General features: G+C 46.5%; 1 protein-coding gene across 3 annotated transcripts in view; it reads left to right on the forward strand.

The window, feature by feature from the left end:
• LOC144735410 (uncharacterized) overlaps positions 1-25,628 on the forward strand; it is a 114,766-nt gene that overhangs the window by 57,627 nt on the left and 31,511 nt on the right. The window contains exons 6-8 of one of the 3 annotated variants that reach the window (XM_078617802.1): positions 1,723-1,785; positions 2,054-2,119; positions 9,195-9,279. In XM_078617802.1, coding sequence (XP_078473928.1) covers positions 1,723-1,785; positions 2,054-2,119; positions 9,195-9,279 — 214 coding nt within the window. Of the gene's footprint in view, positions 1-1,722; positions 1,792-2,053; positions 2,120-9,194; positions 9,280-25,628 lie in introns of all 3 variants that reach the window. The other 2 variants (XM_078617801.1, XM_078617803.1) reach the window with 2 other exon arrangements.

Genomic DNA, 25,628 nt, shown 5'->3' on the forward strand with positions numbered 1-25,628 from the left:
AGGTCCTTGGCCAATACCAGTAGTCTTTCGAGGACCAACGCGTCGATGCCATCGTGGTCCATTCTTGAGAAGGCATCCTTCGTTAGTGCCAAAAGTGTGCTACGGAAGGCGAGGGGTGTCTCGGCTTCCCCTTTCCGTCATGTAGCAAACTTGTGGCGCACATTCGACGGACACTCGTAAATCGCCACCATCTGGTCAAAATCCTGATTTAGGGTCGACCTTTCTAATGGTGGGATAATAAGAAATGCCGCGAGGGCATCGTCGTCAAGGGCGGCGGGTAGCGCTCTCAGCGCCTCCGCCTCCGTCCACCCAGTTAAGTCAGCGTTCGTGAGGAATCATCGCTTGAAGGCCGCCCAGTTGCCACCGGCGGCTGCAAATTCCTTAATAAAGGGAAGCGGACGCCGGAGAGATGGGATGTCCACCGGTGATGTCGATGCAGCTTCGGATTTGGCGGGCTGCATACTCTGCGCCGGCGAGAAAATGGCGGCCGCGAGCACGGGCTGCGCCACCGAAGTTGCCGCATAGCGTGAAATGGCGGTGGAGTCGTCTTCTTTAAGCGGCTCCGCTGCTCCCTCTGTCACTGCCGAGTCTGCTGGTTGGAGCTCCGCAAGGATGGACGCCACGACCTGGAGGAGCTCCGCGAGGTGACCGTGCCGAGCCCGAAGCTCCGTTCCCGCCAGCGACAAAGTGTTGTGTGCCCAGACGGCGCCCTACTGAGCCGGCAGCGCCTCTCCTCCATCCTCATAATAATTCTCACGACGTTTCGGCCACAACACAAGCAGCCAGGTCTGTCGAGGCGACAGGTCTTCACCTGAGGACGGCTGCTTGTGTTGTGGCCGATACGTCGTGAGAATTATTTTATTATGTTTTATTTTTATTATTTTATTACTTCCCTTCTACGTGACTTTACCGAAAGAACCAAGAAGATAACACACTGGAAGTTTCGATTTAAAGCTTTCGTGACTGCAGGGATTCATCTTCTTGGTTCTTTCGGTAAAGTCACTGGAAGTTAGCTACAACTGACCAGACCCTTCTCGGGTCCCGGACCATGTGTTGGATGCTTCTTCTTGACGTAGAATGTAGAGCTTCAGATGACGGTAGCAACGATGACCGCGGTCCCTGCGGGGACCCGGCTTCTATGCTCCCGGGTCGGGGTCAGCTCTGCCCTTGGCCCTGCCACCTTCGAGAGAACTCTGACTTTCTCTCGACTCTTTTCGAACACACTTGCCCCAAGACACGTGGCTACCCCTTAGCCCCCATCTGGGGGGCCACCTGTATACTTTATCGGTCACGTGCCGTCAGGGTCAACCAAAGTGCCATGGCTCAGGGTAACCCTATCCCTGGGCTGACACTCTCCCACTCCCTCCAGTAGGAGACAGCACTACACGCCATAATCGGTGCCGCTGCACTATCCCAGCGCTCACCAAGCCCTCACTAGGGCTGGTGAGCGCTGGGATGACGGTGCATCGCACGCCATGCCTTGCTAGAACCGGCATTACTCGGTGACATACACGATGTTGCTACATACGTGATATCCGCGATGTGAGTACATCACACGCCTTGCCTCTCTAGGGCAGGCACCATACAGTGTCATCCGCGATGTCACTACAAAAGCACACAAGTAAGCACTGCACAACACCATCTAAGGAGTAATGGAAAGCCTGGATTTTTATTTTAAACCAGGAGGCATGCAATCCTAACGGCTTTGTCTCTACACCCAAGGACTTCAAGAGCCAACATATGGACATTCACTGACTCTTCAACAATCACAGGATCCTCAGAAGGGTAAAGGTTGGTGACCCTCACTTGACGACAAGATGTGCCATTCAGACTACAATTCATTACACAACAAAGCACCCAGCACATGCAGATATTGAAGACAGTAGGGGCAAAAAATACCCGTACATTCGCAGCATTACAACGACATGAACTTGTTACAACAAAAGCACACAAGTAAACACTGCACACCACCATCTAAGTAGTAATGGAAAGCCTGGATTTTTATTTTAAACCAGGAGACATGCAATCCTAACGGCTTTGTCTCTACACTCAGGACTTCAAGAGCCAACGTCTGGACATTCACTGACTCTGAAACCACATGATCCTCAGAAGAGTAAAGGTTGGTGACCCTCACTTCACGACAAGATGTGCCATGCAGACTACGATTCACTACACAACAGATCACCCAGTACATGCAGATATTGAAGACAGTAGGGGCAAGAACATACCCCTAACCCACACAGAAATCACTGCGAAAAAGACTGGGATATACCCCCCACACTTTTCAGCACTCACTTCTTGCATGCTGGGCACACCATCACATATGTAATCTTTTTTGTAATTTCAAAAAAGTCACAGGACTTCCTAAAATGTCTCCTGATGCACTGCATCAGATGCCTTCTTCTAGCGCGGTGGCTGCGTGTGCAAGCGTGCCCACTCAGGTTGCCTGCCCCGACTCGCGCAAAAATAGCCGTATGAATATGCCGGGCCTCTGCTCCCTCCCATGAAATCTGTTTCACTCTGCCTTGGCGGCAAGAGCGCAGGTGTATGTGTGAGCGCAAGTCCCGGGCACACGATGATCGAATCAATGGCAATATTCGCGCGCTAATCCCCTGTCCAAACACGATCGATGGCAATATTCGCGCGCTAATCCCCCGTGCAAACACAATCGGCAAGCGCAAGCACGCAGCCACAGACGCGCACACGCTCGAATTACGCACCACACCGACCCCCTTAAGGCGATCGTCGCTACGTAAACCCACTGCATAAAATGCGCTAGGTAAATACGCACGCGATCGCACGCACGCGAATGTCAGCGATCGTTTTAGGATTGAATACCCGCGCGCTTCACACATATGCATATACTCACACCACCCCTACACTCTCTCCACACACACAGAAATTACGAGGCGTCGTTGTTCTGCGCTAAAATGTATTAATGGGGTACCTGAAGAAAAGCCCTGCGTGGCCCAGAGCAAAACTACCGAGACAGCAGCGTTCCACCCATCTCTATCCAAACCCTCGGGGAGCCCTCGCGCTATTCCTCACCCCTCTCACATACTCACAGTTTCTCACGGACGTGCTGGGAGTCAGAGGGACGAGGGTCCGGGAGGTCTCTGCCTGGGTCGATTTGTGGCTGCACTCGCGAGCGTCTCTCGGATGATCGAGCGGCTGGGAGTCTGACCGCGTCGCTGGCCGCCTGGAGAAGAACTAACTTAACCGTTTCTTTTTTTCTCCCTTTTCACCTCCCTATTCAAAAGTCCCATCTCGGGTCGTCTTTCATGCGCGCCAGCTCGCTAGGTGTTTTGCTCTCCCCACGGCCCTATTCCCCTGTGTTCGATGTGTTTTCATCGCGGTTGCTTGGTGAGCTCGCCGTGGCCATACAATTTTAAGTTAATCAACAGGGCCGCAGTGCAATTCGGCCTGGGGGGGGGGGGGGTCAGCCAATCTCCTGGCACTGGGAAACCGTGGGACATCCCCACGAGGGTGCCTTCGGGTAAATCCCCAGGTGCCAGGTGACCCCCCCCCCCCCCACGAGGCCCTACGTGGGTGTATGTGTGTGTTTAGAGGGGGTGTGCGTGCGTTCGTGTGGGGGTTTGCAAGGGGATAGCAGCGCTGGCAGATTTGCTCCGTTGCTGCGGCACCACAGTCTCTTTTCCAGCAAGCAGAGTAAAACGTTTCTGGCTGTTTGGGATCAAAGACCAGTTGCAGATCTTATGCGAACTTCAAGTCTGTGAGGTATTTGCCATCGTCTTAATTCGCTTCATAGCCCCCTTAGAGTGGTCGCTGTTAATGTCAGAAACAAACAGATACATCACTGGAATTTGTGCACTTTGGAGTGCTGGATTATGCCATTTGTAAGTAGTGGCGTTTGTTATACACTGGTGGAGCAATTCATACCTCAGTGGACTTTTCCTGGTAGGATGGGGATGGTTAAGTTTATTTGTATGTTTTGGTGATTTGTTTACCTTTCTTGTACTTGCACCAATATCATGTTTTTTACTCTTTGTTTTTGTAACATTATTACCGTCCGCTACTGGACATCTGTGAAATATAGCTTCATAGCTCATCGAATTCTTCCAGTATAAATAAATATTCTGATTCTGATTCTGCAGGTCACCTATCTTGGTGGCAGTGGTGTAGGTGGCTTCTTCTTCAGTCACCAGGTTGATTGCATTAGCCGTGATTTCTCACTTGCAGGTTGCCATCTTCCATTCTGATATCTCTTGTGACAGACTCGTGGCTCGTGAAATATATTGGTGGGTCACAGAAAAATAGTGAAATAAAGTGTTTTAATTAATCATAAATTAATTACGCTACATATATAATCTGAAAACAATACGGACAAAATAGGGCACAACTAGACTTACATTAATTAGAAATAAATTGCAACTGTCATGTGTAAAATGTGTGAACCAGAGCTATCACGTGCTGGTGGCGTGTACTGGATTGCTTAACAAACCTTTTCCACTCCATGGCACACTATTGAGCTTGTTCGATTTCCGTGGCAAAACAAATTCCCACACAGAGAATGGGTGGGAATTACAAAGCTGAGAGATAATTTATGGTCCCTTATACTTATTGAGAACAAGGACATCAAGTGGTGCTGCCACATCCGTGACAATAATTTACTCACCTGCACGAGCATATTCATGTAGGTGTGTTTGCCTGTGTGACTTCATGTCTGTGTGTTAAAGTCTGTGTATACATCATCACGTATGGAAATTTGTTCAGTAGCGAAATGCCAATGTCTGCTGGCCACGAGAGGGCATCGTGTAGTTTTGCTATTCCTCCACTGAATGAGTGCAGACTCTAGTGGTTTACTATATCACCAAGGAGTTTCGGTTGCATGGCCACAATCGCATTGGCTTGTCTTTAGTTAATTTATGAAGGAGATGTGTACATTGGCCTGTTGATATTCTAAAGCAGTTGATGGTACACTTGTAGTTCGATATTTGGGTCTCAAATGAGGTGTTTATTGTGAATGTCCACGTTGTTTCACTGTTGGCCAGCATTCTTCGAGATCTAGGTGAGATTCTAGAATGGTGACAGAGTGATTCCAGAAATGGAATCGGGACTCAAGTCGGCGCCAATGTACATGCTTAAGGTCTTAGTTGATGGGCAGGTTGCCGTTGGCTAGAAATCACGTAAACTCCGTTGTAGTTTGAACGTCTCTCTGGATAATTCATGGCAGAATGTTAGCCATAACAAGGAGGCAGGTGATTTATGTCGGTTTCAGCGTTCAGGTTATGATGCCAATTGTGTTATTTAATTGTGCATCTAGCAGTTGTACGAGCTCCTGGACCAGGCTGCAGCACAGCGATTCTGCCACTGAGTGGATGAGTAAGAGGGTGGCAGTTCGCAGGGCATCAGCTGAGGCACCCCAGGCCGTTCTTGCAAGTTTCTGTACCAGGGCTATTATTGATTTAGTATTTTCAGATGTGTTTAATGTGGGGATTGAAGGTCAGGCTTCTATCTATGATAACCCCTTGACATCCTGTAGTGGGGTCACAGCTCACTGGGCTACCAGTGACATTTGTAGCTTGCTGACCCGCCCCTACTGGACATCTGTGAAAAAGAGCGTGATGGCTCATCGGATTCCTCCTGCAATCTAAATAAAGATTTTGATTCTGAAAATATTTGATTCTGACGGAAATGTGCCTCCCATAAAAGTAAGATCAGTTTTTAAAGTGTTGGCCTGTGCAGCAAGGGCTGTTATCTACAAATATGAACTTGTGAGATAAATGTGCACGGCAGTTCACATATATATGTTAAATGGTGTTAAATAATGAACTGCACTGCAAGACCTAAATAAAGGTGCCATGAGTTGGGAGAGTTTTGGGTATTCTCTGGCTGCTCCAGCTTTCTCATCATGTGGCTCCCTTTCTGCCCGTCTGTATTTCTCTGTATTAGAGTGAGAAAATGATGTGGGCGTTACAAGTTTAAATTATGATATCAGTGATAAGAATGTCAAGGTTTGATATACATTAAACACATGCCAGTAATTGGTGATGCTGTGTTGGCAATAGTGCATAAACACATTTTACAAAAAAAACTCACATTCGTCAAATGTCATTGAATGGTTTGCTTACTTGAGTAGCATGGTTCACAAACCATTGGATATACTGAAGTGTCAAAACGACTGAGACTGGGGCATTAGATTGAATTTTACCATGTTTGAAATGTGTTATCTTAACCAAAGGGTAAAGTTATATGTTTGAGATACGTCTGAACACTTTACAGAATTTTGCGTTATCGATGGGATGACTGTGCAAAGTCATAGGCTGCTGCAGGAAACTAAGATGAAACTTGCTACCTGCATGATATCGTGAAGCCAACAACTGTATGTTGGGAATATGGCTCTCATTCCCTTGGCTGACCCTGCCCGCTAGTTGCTCTGAGCTAGGAAAGCTCTAGGGTGGAGGACGAGGCCAAGGGTCATATTGATTGTATAAGATTGACTGTTCCTGTCGAGATGTAGGGAAATAATAGGAGCTTGCTTTGCTGACTTTGCCAAGATAAACTTTATGAAGAATAAAATTAATTTACAAAACTGAACAAGAACACTAAAATTGCATGAAGAGTGTACCACTGTACAATTAAAACGAGGGTCAGATAAGGTTTTGGCCAAAAGTACTCACGGCATAGTAGAAATATGATATTCCAAAAATTGGTTAAAAAACAAAGATATAAATGATAATGGTGAAAAAACAAAGTGTCACATTTGCTGATGATATAATCAAATATGGGCAAAATAGTGGCATTGACTACATTCAGTTAGACTACATGTAGAATACTGTGTTTGTTTCTGTCAAGGAATACAAGTTTTTTTTATTTTCTTGGGCAAGTGATCAAAGTGGGTGTTAAAATATAGTTTCGAATCCAGATAACGCCTAGATATTGAAAGTTGTCAACCTGCTTAATACGTTGTAAGTCCAGAGCCACAATGTGCATAGGTGGCAAGACAGCCTTGGGGCTTATATTCTTAGGTTTTTTCGGTAAAGTCACGTAGGTAAAACATTAAAATTAATAAAAGTAAAATAAAATAAAAATCACGACGTGTCGGAGGCAACACAAGTCTCCGTCATCAGGTGGGACCGTCACAGCCAGATTTGCTGCATCAAGTGAGGCAATGATTCAAGATGTAATCCCTTAAAAGCAAGTTGAGGGGGGAGGAGAGGGGGGGGAGCTCATCAGAATGTGGTAGCCAATGAATGGAACGTATCGGGAGGGAGGGGAGCGGGGCTCAAAGACGGCACGAAGTGCCACGTAGAACGCATCGGGAGGGGGAGGGGGGCGGGGCCAAAAGGATGGACGACGTGGCACACGAGAGTCGGCGGCGTGGACGTGGTTGTGCGCAAGCAACCACTGCTGCACACGCCAACGCATTGGACAGAGAGGGGGAGGGGAGGCCAAAAGAGAGTGTGGGGTGCAAGTGTACGTGGACATGTGTGTGTACAAGCACCTGTTGATACACATGATATAAAAGAACGAAAATGCCCATGTTTATACCAGTGCTGGCTGAACAATGAAGAGAGTACTGTTAAACACTGGGGATGTTAACACTCGGTAAAGTAAAGTAAAATAGTGCCTGTCAGATAAGATGGTCAAAAAATGTGTAATTAAGTCTTTTTTGCGTGGTTGATAACATCTTTCCAATGATTACTAAGTTTGTACCCATCATCACGGTTGAAATTATGTCTGTGTTTGTATATTTGTATGGCTTCGTGTACAAACCTTTGATGGTAGCCAGGAGGTTTGCAGAGAACCTTTGTCTCGGAAAAGACACTTTCATGAGAGCCCACCGAGTTGTAGCAATGATCGGCAACGGCCAAAGAATCAGTTCTGCCGTGTTTCAGATCTGACTTGTGCTCGCGGACACGATCAGAAACATGACGTTTCGTTTCTCCAATGTAGCAATCACCACAAATGCAACTCAATTTGTAGACTCCAGGATACTGTAAGTCAGAAACGACATCCTTCACAGATGGAATCAGATCACGGATTTTATGCACTGTACTGAATCAGACTTGGATCTTATGTTTGTTTAGAATTTTGGAGATCTTTTTGGTCACGCCTGCTATGTATGGTAACGTGATAGTTTTGGTCGGAGTTTCATGTGGCTGTTTCTGTGTGGTGGGAGAAACAGCTTGGCGGATAGTGCGGTCAGAGTATCCGTTCATCCTGAGGGCCCGATGTACATGTCTTAATTCACCGGTCAGGTGGTGTTGGTCAGAAATGCCATGGGCTCTGTGGTATAGCGTTTTGATGAGAGAATTCTTTTGAGATGGGTGGTGGTGGGAATCCGGTTTCAAGTAGGAATCTGTGTGGGTGGCTTTCCTGTAGACAGAATGTCCCAAGGATCCGTCAGGCCTCCTCTCAAACAGAATATCCAAGAATGGTAGTTTACCGTCTTTCTCCACTTCCATGGTGAATCTGATGGATGGGTGTCTAGAATTGATGTGGTCCAAGAAGTGGTTCAATGCTGGGAGGCCATGTGGCCAGATGACGAAAGTGTCATCCACATACCTCTTCCACAGGGAAGGACGCAGGGTGGATGTCTGGATGGCGTCTGATTCAAACTTTTCCATGAACATGTTGGCTATAACTGGTGACAAGGGGGAGCCCATAAGGGTACCCTCATTCTGTTTGTAGAAGGTGCCATTCCAGGTAAAATAGGTGTTGGTGAGGCAATGCCTAACCAGCGCAGGTACTTCAGAATTCAATCCATGTTGGACTAAGTCCTCAATTATTGTTAGGGTGTCCGGTACTGGGACTTTGATGATGGAGACTTGTGTTGCCTCCGAAACGTCGTGATTTTTTTTTATTTAACTTTTATTAATTTTAATGTTTTACCTACGTGACTTTACCGAAAAAACCTAAGAATATGAATCCTTGCAGTCACGAAAGCTTCAAATCTAGCTTTGATGCTGCCAAAGATGCAGATTATCAATGTCCTGCTGTAGATCAGAGATGACATATGTGTATTGTCCAAGGCTGACTATCATGGCTGTTAATGCATGATTACACGGTATTTTAAGTAATGTGTAATGCTTTGGCAGTGTGTTTATAGGTCTGTCGAAAACGTGATCTGACAGTTTTTGCTTTAAACTCATTCAATGTGTTAAACCGGAATTAAATCAATATAAACGTAGCACATCTCTATCTCATGTGCAAAACTTGTACTTTCACAGGTGGCTGGAATAAATCCCAACAAGACATATCCAAGAAGTTCAGTGATACAAAAAGTGTAGACACAGGATCAGATCGTCAACGCAGGTAATATATGCTGCACGACTGTCATGAGAAGTGATATGGAAACAAGTATATTACAATGTAACAATGAAAAAACTCAATAAAAAGGTAGTTAAAAATGTGTTTTTCTCGCATACTATAGAAAGTAATTCTAAATGCTATACGCATAACGTAATCTATAATTACAACAAATAAATTGGCATTAAACATCAGTTTTCAAATTGAATATGGTATAACCTGCTTAACATATATCTTGCACAACTTTCACACACGAATAAAAAATCTATCTTTATAACTTGCATTATAAGGGTTATTTCTTCATATTTTATAGTTTAAAATGTACTTTAATCAAGCGATCATATTTTACTTTGTAACCTTTTTTCTTAATCACCACTATATTTCCATTCAATATATTTACATCTAATTACGCTGCTATAGTATATTATTCTACAAACCTACACAATCTCTGTTGAACTATGCTGTACTGGTTTTCTCTACTCTGTCTATCTCGTGTGCACTACTCAGAGCTATGTCTCTAACACCCTGCTCCTCTTCTCCTCGACAAGAAAGTTCGTATTGTCACTTGACATGTTATTAAGACAGATAGCCTAACGTTAAATATGTTACGACTTAAAGCTTTCGTGACTGCAGGGATTCATCTTCTTGGTTCTTTCGGTAAAGTCACGTAGAAGGGAAGTAATAAAATAATACAAATGAAACATAATAAAATAATTCTCACGACGTTTCGACCACAACGCAAGCAGCCGTCCTCAGGTGAAGACCAGGTCTGTCGGGGAGACAGCGTCTGAATGAAACACCACCACGCTTGGAGCGTATATTTAAGCTGGGTTGGAAGGGGGGAAGGGCGCCTTGACAAAAGAATGTGCATATCAAGAGGAATTTAGCATATTAATGGGAAATGCAGATATGTGATTAGTATTACTTGTGAAATGCGTAGGAGGTGTGCGGGGGGTTTCAAAGTCATTTTATGCCCGTGCATTATGCAGGATTAGCAGCATCAAAGGGAGGGGATAGGGGTAGCATTAATAAAGGGAAGGAATGTTAATAGTATGTAGCTGCAGTAACTAAACAACCACGTAAAAAACTAAAGTATAAACTAAATAGTATCATCAGTATACTAAGTATACTCTCCAATAAACTGAGCTACTAACAGTAAGTAATACATTACAATTCTATGCCGCAAAAAATATAATATGCTTCCAGCTAAACTTTTTTCCCTTACATCACAAGGGTCTACCCCGTACTATATGCTGCCATAGACAAACCCAACATTAAATTATATACTGTATTAATATACACCACCCTATACCTTAGAATAATACATAGTGTAATATTACACTATGTATTATTCTATCCACCCTACTGTATATCACACTGCTGTATATTCACTATACAATTACGATACTATATATTGCCTCATACATTGTATTAAACATTACAATTTTATACTATTTATTATTATACAATCTGCTATACACTATACCATTGACCGTCGAGTGAAAGATACTAAGAGGAAGCAAAATGAAACACCACCACGCTTGGAGCGTATATTTAAGCTGGGTTGGAAGGGGGGAAGGGCGCCTTGACAAAATAATTTGCATATCAAGAGGAATTTAGCATATTTATGGGAAATGCAGGTATGTGATTAGTACTACTTGTGAAATGCGTAGGAGGTGGGCGGGGGGTTTTCAAAGTCATATTATGCCCGTGCATTATGCAGGATTAGCAGCATCAAAGGGAGGGGATAGGGGTAGCATTAATAAAGGGAAGGAATGTTAATAGTATGTAGCTGCAGTAACTAAACAACCACGTAAAAAACTAAAGTATAAACTACATAGTATCATCAGTATACTAAATATACTAAATATACTGAATATACTCACTGGTTGTTCAGAAAAACGTGTTTCGGATTCGATCGCTTAAATGTAAATGTACCATAAACCCACCTCCGTCCACCACAGCCAATTAGTATGAGTTTGGTCACGTCAACAAAACGTGTCCATTATTTACTGATCTCCAAGTCGAGTGTTAACAAATGGCGCCGTACATAGTCAACCGTGCTAATCGGAGGTTTGGGGCAAGGACAAACTAAACATCTTTAGAGCAACTAAAATTTCACATTCAAGTGGTCAAGACAGATAACTGTATCAGGAGCAGTGGAGTGTATCACTTTAATGTCTCCTTCGTATTTGTGGATCAGGCACTACATCGTTTTATATTGTATGTTCGATTCTGGATTACCAGTCGCACATTGGAGTTTTTAATTGTCTGTTTGTGCATCTGGTATCCGTATCTGGCACAGTTTGTGCGGATGCAGTTTTGGGTGGACCATGAGCTTCGCGAAAGATCAAAACCAGGCATCTTATGCGCTGGGTCTATCACAAGGTGTTTGTTTGCGAGTTATTATACTTCATTCACCTAAAAGCTTCATCAGGGTTGAAATAATTGAAGGTTAAGTGCATAGGTACAAAAGGGATTGAGTGACTTCCAGCGATGACGAGGGACGTTAGAGGTCCTGATTAATAGGTAGGCTACGAGTTTCCTATGAAATAGGCATTAGACTACATCTGCATCAACCTACTGGGGTGGCCATGTTATTGCTCAGATATAGTGTTGCACTTATCACAAAATACCATTGTAAATGTTCTAACTCACACCATAGTTATTTTATATATTTGTGATTATCGAATACTTCACATGGAAATACATAAGCAGTTTACATCTGTAACGTATGCAGTTTGCATGTATATGATAAATATCATGCCCAATCAAACATGCGAATACATAAAGTATTAAATGGTCTACGCGAAAAGTTCATGTCGGTAAGTAATCTAGCTGTGACAGCTACAAATGTTGCACCTCTGTTTTAAATCAAAGAGTTAAATAACTTGAGACCGGTGCCACATTCTGTTATGTCTGGGAGATTGCTCTACGTTTAAGAATTTGTGTCTGAATGAGTGTTTCTCTTTGGTTTTTCACTCTAGGGTCATTTACATCCTTAGTATTTCTGTATTGAAGGACAGGTATTGCTCGAGTGAAAGGATAGCTGTTCAGTTAAGTGTGTGGCCATTTTAATGGATACATTTGTAGTGTTGCAGATTCTGGAGACGGATCTTGGAGGCAACACTTGTTTATTTATAACACACAGAGTAACGGTCAGTTATACAGCTTAAGAATACAGCCTATGGCTAGCGTGCCTGACACTGGTCACGCTCTCAGGTCCTCCTGCTATGCGTTACCTAGGGGAGGCTATCCGACCCGACCTAGCAGGGTGCGGGTCCCAACCACTGGCCGGCTCGGACCAGGCCCTGATAAAGACGTCTGGCCAGGGGTTCCCAGGGTCTCAACACTGAGCCACACAGAGTCACGGCCCTGATAAGGGCAGCGGGACTAGGGGTCTCAGGGTCCTAGCTGGCTTGCTCCATCTTCTGTCTTCTTCAACTGGTCCCGGACCTCTGGAGAGGTCCGTTTATATACACCTTCCCCACCGAGGGGCGGGGCTGCGTGGGATCCTTTAATACCCCACAGCCCCCTCCTGCTCCGGGGCTAGGGATGTTGCGACTGCCCTTGCTGGGCTGTGTCTGCCCCTGCGGGTAAGTATACGCCGTCCATTTACGTCGCTACACAAAGCCCATTTACATCCCTACACATTAGTAAACAATGGACTACAAGTAAGCCATGTTTCTATTGTTTTGTGATTATGAAAATGTGGTAGTGTTGCTAGATTACAGTTCGTTAGGAACAAATGAATGTTCAACGATATTTCAATTGAAAATGACATGCAACATTAGGACGAGACTAGAAGATTTCGGTCCGTGAGGGCCATCATCTCCTGAGTCCTGCAGAGGCCTTGGGGGCCTTTGGGCTTCAATTGTAACCCATAAAAGCAATAGTAAAATATAAACTACTGTAACAATGGAGGATGAATCTTGATTTGAAGCTTTTGTGACTGCAGGAATCTATCCTCTTTGGTTTTTTCGGTAAAGTCACGTAGGTAGAAAAATAAAATGAAACAAAAAAATAATATATCACAAACTTTCGATCGCAACACAAGCGGTCGTCCTCAGGCAGAAAAAATAATCCAGCAGTGGAACTGCTGAACCAGCGAGAGAGCTGTTACAACAAGGTTATATTTGTGGTGATTGGCAAGCAAGTGGGGTCTGAGCTAGAAATGAATTCCATCCCCGGACACAAGCATGTCAGTTGTCTTAATGGGGGAGATTAGGGAGAGAGAGATTAGAGAGTGATTCACATTTAATGAGCTTCCGTTGCCGCATACGAAAATCATACCCGCATATACGCACAACAGCAGTGTTAATGGAATATTAGCACTATGTTGATGGGAGACGTTGAGCAGGGAGATTAGGGGGATTAGTAAGTTAATGTCATGTCTTTGTGTAACACAAGCTGCGGCGCTGCCAACTGCGCTGTGAGGCAAGCACGTCCACGCAAGAGAACCACCGCAACGGTGGTCGCGCCAGTGAGACACAAAGCCCATCACAGCCAGAGCTATCGATATATCGAGGCTAAGGGAGCAGAGGTGGCCATGTTAGTGAGACCCCAGCCCGTTAATGCAGAGGCACTTAACAGGGCAATGCAACTCAGAAAGTCGGAGGTATCAGCCAAACGGCAGGGAAGAATGGAAGCACCACAGCAAGTTACGTCTTTGCTTAGTTAATAATGTCCTTCTAATGATTGTTCACCTTATACCCATCTTCTCGGTTGAAATTGTCTCTGTGTTTATATATCTGGATGGCTTCATGGACAAATCTTTGATGGTAGCCTGAAGGTTTGCAGAGTACCTTGGTCTCGGAAAAACACAATATAATGCGAGCCCACTGCGTTATAACAATAATCAGCCACTGCAGAGGTATTGGTTCTGCCGTGTTTCAAATCTGCAACAGCTCTGTTGCATTTCAGCAGTTCCACTGCTGGATAAAAAAAGATTCTGCCTGAGGACGACCGCTTGTGTTGCGATCGAAATGTCGTGATATTTTATTATTTTTTTCTATTTACGTGACTTTACCGAAAGAACCAAAGAGTCAGGGAGGAAGATTCAACATTTCTGAAGTGTGCATCCTTGGCTCTTGTTGGCGGTGACTCCAAAGGTGGGACGGATTGCCAATTGTTTTCATGTCATCGAGAATGGAAATATGTTTTCAACTGGCGTCAGAGGAATCCGAGGGATAAAAAGCTCCTTCTGGTCGTGATGTACACTTGCAACCTTGGCTTCGATTATTTGATTGTTCATTGTCAAGATGCTAAAGTATGTTCCATTGCAGTGTAGACTTTCCAAAGAAGCATGATGCAGAAGCCAACCTTCAGATTGAGCAAGTGTGGTGGAAATTAAGTTTGGTTAAGCCGGTTGATAAAATGAAAAGGATATAATCGTTCATTATCAGAATCAGAAAGGGTTTTATTCACCATGAAAGTTCGCACAGACAAGGAATTTACTTTGGCAGGTAGGTGCATACATTCAACATATAGGAATCTTAAATCTTAAGTAAGTGGTGTACAAGTCTAACTATACTAAAGGTATAAAGTCTAACTAATACGAAGGGGCTAAAGTGTGTAATAATTTTGAATATAATAATATATATAAAATAGCTATAATATACAATATAAAAATACAAAATAACAAATAGGGTAACATAGAGCAAATATGGCAAGGTGTTATTGTTCAGATAAAGTGTTAAAGTCAGTGTGAGCCCTTGGCCTTGTTGAAGAGGCCAGCAAGTGGATGGGAAGAAACTGTTTTTGTGGCGTGAGGTTTTGGTCCTGATGGAACGCAGCCTTCTGCCTAAGGGGAGTAGCTGGAACAGAGAGTGTCCAGGGTGGGAGGAGTCAGCCACCATTATCCTCGTTCGTCTCAGGGTCCTCGAGGTGTGCATGTCCTCAAGGGTAGGCAGATTGCAGCCAATCACCTTCTCAGCCGTGCGGATGATACGCTGCAGTCTGCTCTTGTCCTTGGCAGTGGCAGCAGCGTACCAGATGGTGGTGGAGGAGGTGAGGATGGACTCAATGATGGCTGTGTAGAAGTGCACCATCATTGTCTTTGGCAGGTTGAATTTCTTCAGCTGCCGTAGGAAGTACATCCTCTGTTGTGCTCTCTTGGTGACGGAGCTGAAGTTCAGTTCCACTTGAGGTCCTGGGAAAGGATAGTGCCCAGGAAGTGGAAGGACTCCACAGTGTTGACTGGGGAGTCGCACAGGGTGTTGGGGGTGAGTGGGGGTGTATTCTTCCTGAAGTCCACAACCATCTCCACTGTCTTAAGAGCATTGAGCTCTAAGTTGTTCTGGCTACACCAGGTCACCAGGTTGTCAGCTTCCCACCTACAGTATAGTCAGACTCATCCCCACCAGAGATGAGCCCAATGAGGGTGGTGTCGTCCGCAAATTTCAAGAGTTTGACTGACGGATGACTGGAGGTGAAGCTGTTGGTGTACAGGGAGAAGAGGAGAGGGGAAAGGACGCAGCCCTGAGGAGATCCGGTGCTGATGGACCGGGAGTCAGAGACTTGTGTTCCCAGCTTAAATCACTGCTTCCTGTCAGACAGGAAGTCTGTGATCCACCTGCAGGTGGAGTCGGGCACGTTCAGCTTGGAGAGCTTGTCCTAAAGCAGGGCAGGGACGATGGTGTTGAAAGCAGAGCTGAAGTCCACAAACAGGATCCTGGCGTAGGATGCTGGGGTGTCCAGGTGCTGTAGGGTGAAGTGGAGGGCCATGTTAACTGCGTCGTCCACAGACCTGTTGGCTCTGTAGGCAAACTGCAGGCGGTCCAGGAGAGGGTCTGTGATGGCTTTGAGGTGTGTCACCACCAGGAGCTCAAAACACTTCATTACCACAGAGGTTAGTCCTGTTGGCCTTGGCTTTATGGGTACAGGGATGATGATATACCTACGTGACTTTACCGAAAGAACCAAAGAGTACAGATACATCTATTCTATTCTTGCACAAGTTGGCTGGCAACCTTTCCATTGCACAGGATGGCCATTTTGGTAGAGCTGCTCTCTCAGGGGCTACTTCTCACAAGTTAGTAACTAGTTTTATGTTTTCCCACCGGCTCATGCACACTCTGTTATTGCTTTGTAAGTCTATTAGTGTTTTCGTTGGCGTTGATGTATTAGTGCTCTAATCCCACACCCATTATTTAATAGACTGTAGAAATTGTGGATGAATTTAACACCCCCGTGCAATAAACATATTTGGTTCTTCAGTACCTATTAATCACAATAAAGGCAGTCCCCTGATTACGGAAGGGTTAAGTTCCCGAGGACGATCCGTAACCCAAATTTTCCGTATGTAGGAAACTGAAACTGTTTCCCACAAAATCAAGATAAAATCCCATATCCGGAAATATTTGTGCCTCCCCTACCATTTTCTCTCGGTACTGTATTGTGCTTCGTTCATTTTCTATCACTACCTTATCGTAATTTGTCCATATACTCTGCACTTCCTACAATTATTTCATTTAATCGAAGATCTACCCTAACAGTTAACTAATGGAACATATACTATGTCCGCTTGTTTCTAAATACCACAACATTCTTAAAAAAAATAAAAAAAATTGTTAATAGAAAGCAGTCAATTCTAGATTTGAAGCTTTCGTGACTGCAAAAATGCATACTCTTAGGTTTTTAAGGTAAAGTCACGTTGGTAAAAAATCAAGTCTTCAGGTGGAACCGTCACAGCAAAATAACTGTATCAAGTGAAAATAGCTCTCAGAGACATGCCCTATATACTGGTTAAGGGGAGGGGGGATGAGCCCAGATGGGCCGTGGGGGGGGGGGGGTTTAAGGGCTCAGGATTACGCTACCTATTCTTGGTTCTTTCGGTAAAGTCACGTAGAAGGTAAGTAATAAAATAATAAAAATAAAACATAATAAAATAACGCTACCTTTTTGGTATGCAAGCCGTTTGGTTTGCTGGCAAACAGTTGAGTGAAAAGCTCAAGAGCTACAATGGCTGTACAATTACAAGGCACCTAGATTTTGGCTTGGTTGATGACATCTTTCCAATGATTGCTTAATTTAAAACCATCCTCTCGGTTGAAGTTGTGTCTATGTTTGTATATCTGGATGGCTTCATGGACAAATCTCTGGTAGTACCCGGGAGGTTTGCAGAGTACTTTGGTATTGGAGAAAACGATATCATGAGAACCCGCTGTGTTGAAACAATGATCAGCTACGGCCAAATAATTCGTTCTGCCGTGTTTCAAATCTGATTTGTATTCGCGAATTCGGTCAGAAATATGTCGTTTCGTCTCCCCGATGTAGCAGTCACCACAGTTACAACTCAATTTGTAAACACCGGGGTACTGTAAGTCAGGAATGACATCCTTTACGGATGGGATCAGATCACAGATTTTGTGTACTGTATTGAATCGGACCTGGATTTTGTGTTTGTTTAGAATTTTGGAAATCTTTTTGGTAACGCCTGTTATGTATGACTCACACACAGACATACGTGGACTCACACACACATTGACGTAAACACACATATGTACTTACTCACACACATATGGACTAAGACACACACACATGGACTTAGACACACATAGATAGACTGACACACACACAGCCCTACACACATACACATGTGACACACAGACATCTACTTTAGATACACAGACGTGGATGAACACACACATATGGACTCACACAAACGCATTGACTTACACACACACATCGAGTGACACACACATGTATAGACTTACATACACGTGGACTAACACACACACATATGGACTGACACACACATACACATGGACGTACATGGCCACATCACAGACTGGCAGACCGTCGCAGCGTCATAAAAGCGCAGCAAATAAAGGGAACAGTTAGTAACCTAAAAATTAAGAGTTTTGTGCACGCAAACATTATTATTGTAATATCTCCCAACGTATTTGTTTGATAATAGTGTAATGCGGGCGAAAGCGACCTTCCGGATGTGACGTCACAAGGAGGCGGAGCCAGATGACGTGGGTGAAAGGTTGGGGTCCTTAAGTGGGTAAACCGGAAAGAGAAGTCAGTCGGGTTGTGAATGGAAAAGGGTGAGGCCACGAGGGCGAACGAGAGGAGGGGGGCACCGCCGGCGAGCGGGAGCCGACCCCAGAGTACAGCCAGGAAGGCTGTGTGTTAGAGGCAGCGGTGTGGCTGCAGAGAGTCGCAGGAGCGACAAAGAGAGAGGAGAGTACAGCCAGGAAGGCTGTGTGTTAGAGGCAGCGGTGTGGCTGCAGAGAGTCGCAGGAGTGACGAAGAGAGAGAGAGACAGCACGAGGCTGTCAGCGCTGCGGAGTGAGCAGCAGCGATTACAGCCAAGGGGGCTGAGAGTGAGTAACAGCAGCGGAGCTGCTGTGGGGGCTGCAAGAGCGACAAAGAACAGCAGCGGAGCTGCTGACGGTGACTGGAGTGACATCGGAACCAGCACTGAGAGAATAAGAGAGACAGCCGTGTGGGTAATACAGTACGGACCAAATAAAGGACACTGAGCCAGAGATCGTGGTCAAGTCTTTTATTACACTGGTGTCAGAAGTGAAACGGCTTGTCAAGACGGCTCGGAAGAAAGAATATTCCTGTGCCATCATCTGCTACATCATCCGACTTACGATTGAGACAGATGGCGCAGCTGGAGACCTGGAAAATCGTGCTGGCAAAACCGTGTGAGCTCACCACGCCGACGACGGCAGTGGGGAGAGCCGAGGGTGGTCTGCAGGCCGACGCCTTGCCTGCGCTGCCAGCGCCATCTGCCACGCGGCACGGAGACGCCATCTTGGGCGTGGCAGGGGAGAAACGGCGGGAAGCCGCCATCTTGTCTTCACCGCGGCGGGGAGACGCCGCCATCTTCAACATCGCGGCGGAGAGGCAGCCTTGCGCTGCCATCTGGAGGTGCCGCGGGGAGAGCAGCCTGCTGTGAGCTGCTGTTTTGCGAGGGGGAGCTGCGAGGAGAGGACGACGACGCTACAGCTGCTGGGGCGGGAGCTCTCCCGTCCTGGCTCGGGTGTGTGACAACGGAGCAGTCAAGTCGCCGAACGAGTTCTGCGAGACGACTCAAGTTGCCGCCCTGCCGTCCTCTTCTTGCTGCAGCCCCGGGCGGGTCGTAACGATACGCACCCGGCCTTTACACGCACCTCACTTATCTTTCGAGGGCCGGGGGGGGGCGATTTTGTTCTCTCATGACTCGATTGTGCGGAGCGCGGTTCGGACTGTGGGCATGTGTGTGTAATAACGATGAACGCGCTATCTGCTTGTTGCTCGGTGTCAATTAAAGTGTGTACGTGTGTTGAGAATGGACGGAGAGTATGCTGTGCTTGCTGAGTGTTAAATTGTGTGTGTGCGCTGCGGTGTGGAGTTGTTATATTGATGGCGAAGTTAATTATTAACTCGGGAGCGTCGGGTATCTTGCGCTGTATCATCTCGTGGGTTACCTTGTGCGATGGGCTTAATTGAAAAATATATATATATATTTTTTGGTGTATTGTGCTGCGAGGTGCTATGTGCGATGTGGTTGTTGCAAGAGAGAGAATATTTGTGTTGCTGCAATGTTACGACTGGATTAATGGTGTGTTGGTTACCTGCAGATCGGCTTGCTAGTGTGCTTAAATGTGCGCGTGTGATCGCGATATGCTGACTGTATGTGCTGTTACACCGTTCTGTACGGTTATGGGGTGCGATGCATTGATTGACTATTGGGGTTGGGATGTTATTAATTGTGCGTACCTGTTGGAAATTGGTAACAAATTCGAGGGGGACCCTATTATTTGGTCGTATGGATGTTATGTACACGCGATTTTGTGTATATTATGGGTAACGGCGCTTTGTGAGAGAGAGAGCGCGCTTTGAGGGTGCGTGATGACGCCGTTGTGGGTGTCTCAAAGGTTAATGCTAATGGGACCGTAAATTGGCGCCAAGTTGCGTCGCGTATTCGGTTGGTCGCATGCAGCCACGAGTTGCTTTGCGAGTTGGGTTGTGTAACCAATGTGGTTGGTAAAATATTGGTTAAAAATTCCCCGATATGACTGCTGCGCGCAGCAAGCTGGGGCTGTGCGTCTATCGTTGTTGGGATTGTTACAATAAGACGGGGGAAGCAATTTGTGACCCCCAGCAAAGGGAAGCTGGGGTGCACGAATGGAGAAAACTGGCCACGTGTTCGCACGTTGGGCCGCCATTTTGCGCACACGCGGGGTATGGCGTCGATGCGCTTTGCGGAAAGGGCCGCCATTTTGAGTGCGCGCGAGATATTGCGCGAACGCGCTGGGCGAAGGGGGCCGCCATTTTGAGCGCGCGGGAAAAACCTCGGTGGGGCAAATATTCCATCTGTTATGCCTGCCATTGTTGATTGGGTGATGCACGAGTGGTGGTCACGTCGGCCTATGGCTGATGGCTGACCTGACAGCCCGGAGGCGAAACCTCCGTGGTATGTCTTAAACTAATGGGCCGTGTGCTCATATGGCTCGGGGAGTCATGGTTCAGTTGTGCGGTGGCAGACTGAACCTGGTGTGCCGGGGGCTCACGGGTTTTGGGTTAGGGCGTTATTGTCTCTATAAGAGAACATTACCCCGTGGGGGGGGTCGTTGATATCTGGCCTTGCCGAGGGATTGATCTTCCCTTGGCTATGAAGAGCATTTCAAAGATTGATGGAGCTCGTTTGACGGGGTTGCAGTGGCAGACGTGTCTTATATATTTGGACGATATCATTGTCTTCAGCCGCACATTTGAGGAACATTTAACACGGCTGGAGACAGTGTTCACGAGGATGCGCTCTGCGAATTTAAAATTTAAACCAAAGAAATGCCACCTACTGCAACGGTCCGTCCGTTATCTGGGGCACATTGTGAGTGCTGAGGGGGTGTCCACGGATCCGGAAAAGACGGCGTGCGTCCGGGATTGGCCGACTCCGGCCACCGTGGGGGATGTTCGGCGGTTTTTGGGATTTGCCTCGTATTACCGAAGATTTGTGCCGGGTTTTGCGACGATTGCGAGGCCCTTGCATCTCCTTACGGGTAAAGGACGGAAATTTGTTTGGGGACAGCCGGAAGAGGCGGCCTTTCGGAGTCTGCGTGATCTATTGGCTATGGCTCCGACATTGGATTATCCCGATTTTGATCGCCCTTTCATTCTTGATACGGACGCGAGTGACACAGGTAATGGGGCGGTATTATCACAGTCTAAAGGGGGCGTAGAGCGCGTCGTGACGTATGGTAGCCGAGTCTTGTCGCCTGCGGAAACATGCTACTGTGTCACTCGTAGAGAACTTTTGGCGGTTGGTTTTTCCTACGGCAATTTCGACCGTACCTTTACGGTCGTTCTTTTATTGTGCGTACGGATCATGCGGCCTTGCAATATGCACTTAAAATGGACCAGCCATCGGGACAGTGGGCACGTTGGTTGGACACGCTACAGGCATTTTCCTTCCAAATTCAACATCGGAAGGGAGTGCGCCATGCGAACGCTGACGCACTTTCCAGATTACCAGGGCGCGCCCCTTGTAAATGTGCGTCGGGGACGCATAGGTGTTCGCCGATTCTAAACCCCCCTCAGCCGCTTACGTTGGCCGTCGAGAAGTCGGATACTCCGATGGAACCGGGACCGACTGACGGGGTTTTGAATCTGCCGCGGTCTGTCTGGATTCGGGAACAAATGATGGATGAGTTGTTGTTGTCCATGCGGAAGCGGTCTATGAGGGACAATGGGAGTCCGAGTACGGCTGTGGGGCCGCGAACCGCTCTCCGAGATGGTCTGCTTATGTGGCGAGAAGGGTTCCAGGAAAGCTGGCGTGTGGTGCTACCAACGTCCTTGCGATTCGAGTTGATGAGAACTCTCCATCGTGACACACTATTGCATTTAGGGGTGCAGAAGACTTTGTTGACGTTGCAACGTCATTATTTTTGGCAAGGCTGGTGTGTGTCCATCGCTGATGGGATAGTAAGGGAGGAGCATGGCCGAGTGCTGCTCATCCCCGAAATGGCACTAGCTGAGAGTATGGTAAATGGATGTTGCCGTGGGTTGACGACCACGGTGAGGGTTACGGCGAATTAAACGTTACCGCTGGGGAGCGTGGCTCTCTCCACGCGAGAGTGTGCAATTAGGGGTTGTTGGTTTGTTGAGAGTGACTGTGGGTACATGCTGTGTACGTCTGAGGTCTGTGCTGGTCCTCAAGGGAGGACTGCTGGTGGGTAAGAGCAGAAATTTTTTTGTTGTTGTTGTTTTCACGTGTAAATAATATTGTTGTTAAAATGTAAATACTGGGGCGTCCATCGCGGTTATTTGGGTAATTATTGGGGTTTTCTTAAGCGGCCCGGAATTACATCATCTCCACTACCCTGGGGCCGGGTGGCTGTCGTGTACGACATGCGGATGTGCGTTGTTGTGCTTTGTGCTGTTGTTGTTCTTGTTGTTATATTACATGCTTAGTGTCCTTTAAGGGGGAAGGTCGGTTCACCGCATTACGCTTTGGTATTGTTCAGCCGAGGTCGGCTGGGTTTTTTCTATGGGGGAGGGTGGTGTAATGCGGGCGAAAGCGACCTTCCGGATGTGACGTCACAAGGAGGCGGAGCCAGGTGACGTGGGTGAAAGGTTGGGGTCCTTAAGTGGGTAAACCGGAAAGAGAAGTCAGTCGGGTTGTGAATGGAAAAGGGTGAGGCCACGAGGGCGAACGAGAGGAGGGGGGCACCGCCGGCGAGCGGGAGCCGACCCCAGAGTACAGCCAGGAAGGCTGTGTGTTAGAGGCAGCGGTGTGGCTGCAGAGAGTCGCAGGAGCGACGAAGAGAGAGGAGAGTACAGCCAGGAAGGCTGTGTGTTAGAGGCAGCGGTGTGGCTGCAGAGAGTCGCAGGAGTGACGAAGAGAGAGAGAGACAGCACGAGGCTGTCAGCGCTGCGGAGTGAGCAGCAGCGATTACAGCCAAGGGGGCTGAGAGTGAGTAACAGCAGCGGAGCTGCTGTGGGGGCTGCAAGAGCGACAAAGAACAGCAGCGGAGCTGCTGACGGTGACTGGAGTGACATCGGAACCAGCACTGAGAGAATAAGAGAGACAGCCGTGTGGGTAATACAGTACGGACCAAATAAAGGACACTGAGCCAGAGATCGTGGTCAAGTCTTTTATTACAATAGTAAGCAATCAACGTGAGTTCGTATCTGCACACAAAATTATTATATTATTATAGTAATGTTTGTCAACTAATGTGTTTAATAATAGAAAACATTGGACTTGATTTGTTAGCATAGGAAGCTTGGAAATGTGTACTTACCATAGGCGTGTTGAGGCCTTGTGCCATGCGTAGCCCCCCTCCTGGCCTACATTGGCGAGGCGGCGGAGTTGGCACATTGCCAGGCTAGGGGCTTGACCGCTACACTCCCCCCCCCCCAGCATCTCCCGCCCGTGCAAGAATAATGGTATGTACAGTGATACCTCGGTTCACGAACTTAATTCGTGAACTGACTCTGGTCGCGAACTGAATTGGTCGTGAACCGAGGAACATTTTCCCATAGGGTTAAATGTAAATCCGGTTAATCCGTTCTGACCATTTGTTTGGGTTTTTGAAGCACAAAAATATGAAACAAATTACAATACACATTAGTACTGTACAGTATAGTAATGTATAAAGAGAGAACACTAACCTTGCTTGAGATGACTTCAGTAAGCACTCAAACGGGTGAACTGTACAATACAGTAAGTACAGTATTGTACAGTACAGTAGTACAGTACAGTACTGTATGTGCTAAAAAGCACACCAAAAAGTCACTGAAAGTGTCTTCACAATACTCACAGTACTTCTTTCTGTGTCTCTTCTTCTCTCCACGATCTTCCTACAGGAAGTCACGACCATGTGACAGCCTGGAAATAGCATTAAAATGGCCGCGGCTCCTGTTCGTGAACCGAAGCGGAGTTCGTGAACCGGAGCATATTTTTATAAACTTTTCTGTTCATGAACCGAGTTGTTCGTGAACAGAAGCGTTCGTGAACCGAGGTATCACTGTACGCAGTAAAATATTATTATCTAGGGAGTCTGTAGTATTAACTGGACACATCGTGTTGGGGGGAGGGTGCAGAGGACATGACACTGTGAAGAAGTATCCGCAGCGTTATGTGTGTATGTGTTGGCTGTAAAACGCGTAAAAGGAAATGTCCCCCGTGAGCTCGAGCAAAGGCACATCACTTGGCAGGGTCCGCCCCCACCCCCCACCACGCAATTGGCGTCAGTTGGTACGGTCGATGTCGAGCAATAAATAAATAAATAATAGAAACGGCACAAATGTGATAATTAAACTACTTTAAAGTTTAGGGATGGGAAAACGAAATAGCCTATTCCCACCACGGGTCTTAGGGCGTGCCGCCCTGCAATTTTTTTCTACATATAGCCCACCGTCCGAGAGCCAAATCCCCCGCAAGCGGGAGCGCGCAGAGACTTTTATATATAAGAAGAAAGAAAGAAGAAGAAGAATATGTTTCTTAGAGCTATCTTCACTTGATACAGTTATTTTTCTGTGACGGTTACACCTAAAGACGGAGGCTTGTGTTGCCTCCGAAACGTCGTGATTTAATTTAGTTGTTTTAATTTATATTATTTATTTTTATTTTATTTATTTTTTACCTATGTGACTTTACTGAAAAAACCTAAGAATAGAAAGCAGTCACTTCCGAATGTTAATTTCCCGTGCATTAGGCGAGGCCTAGACTTCACATACTAATACGCACCTTTCGTCACTAAGTGACGGTGACATCACCATTGCGCCTGTGCCAGGCCAGGCGCACTTTGAGGCCACATGAAGTGTCGTAGGCTTGTTGGCAGATCACAGGACAGTCCCAGGTGCCATGGGCTGGCTGAGATGCTCCGCTCATTGTTGTGAGCGTCACTCCTCTACCCTCAGCTGTTGTTGGAGGGCGACTGCCTCCAACTCAGTAGCGTCCACGAGCCTCCTCCACAGAGTCCGATCTTGACACCACTGGTAGCAGTCTTCAGAAAGTCCACTCAGCTCCACCTCCTCCCATACTGCATCAGTACATATCTTTTCCAACCCATGTCGTGCCCATTTATACACCTCTATACGACCAAATAGAAGCTGCTTGGACATGCAGTGGCTGGGCATGCAGGCTACATGACCCAGCCAATGCAGTCATGCCTGCCTGAGGAGCTCACTGATGGAAATGTGTCTAGATTTCTCAAGGATTTGTGAGCTCCTCACACAATCCAACCTGGTTAAACCCAGGATGAATTGTAAGCAGGCCAGCCTGAATGTTTCTAATCGGTGCAGATGTTTCACCAGAGGAGTCTACGTTTTACAAGCATAGAGAAGCGAGGGCATGACTGTGGTCAAGAAGACCCGAAGCTTCATGCGGAGTGACAGACTAGGTAGCT

Source organism: Lampetra planeri, chromosome 55 (genome assembly GCF_965212315.1).
Source record: "Lampetra planeri chromosome 55, kcLamPlan1.2.h2, whole genome shotgun sequence".
Taxonomy (NCBI): Eukaryota; Metazoa; Chordata; class Hyperoartia; order Petromyzontiformes; family Petromyzontidae; genus Lampetra; species Lampetra planeri.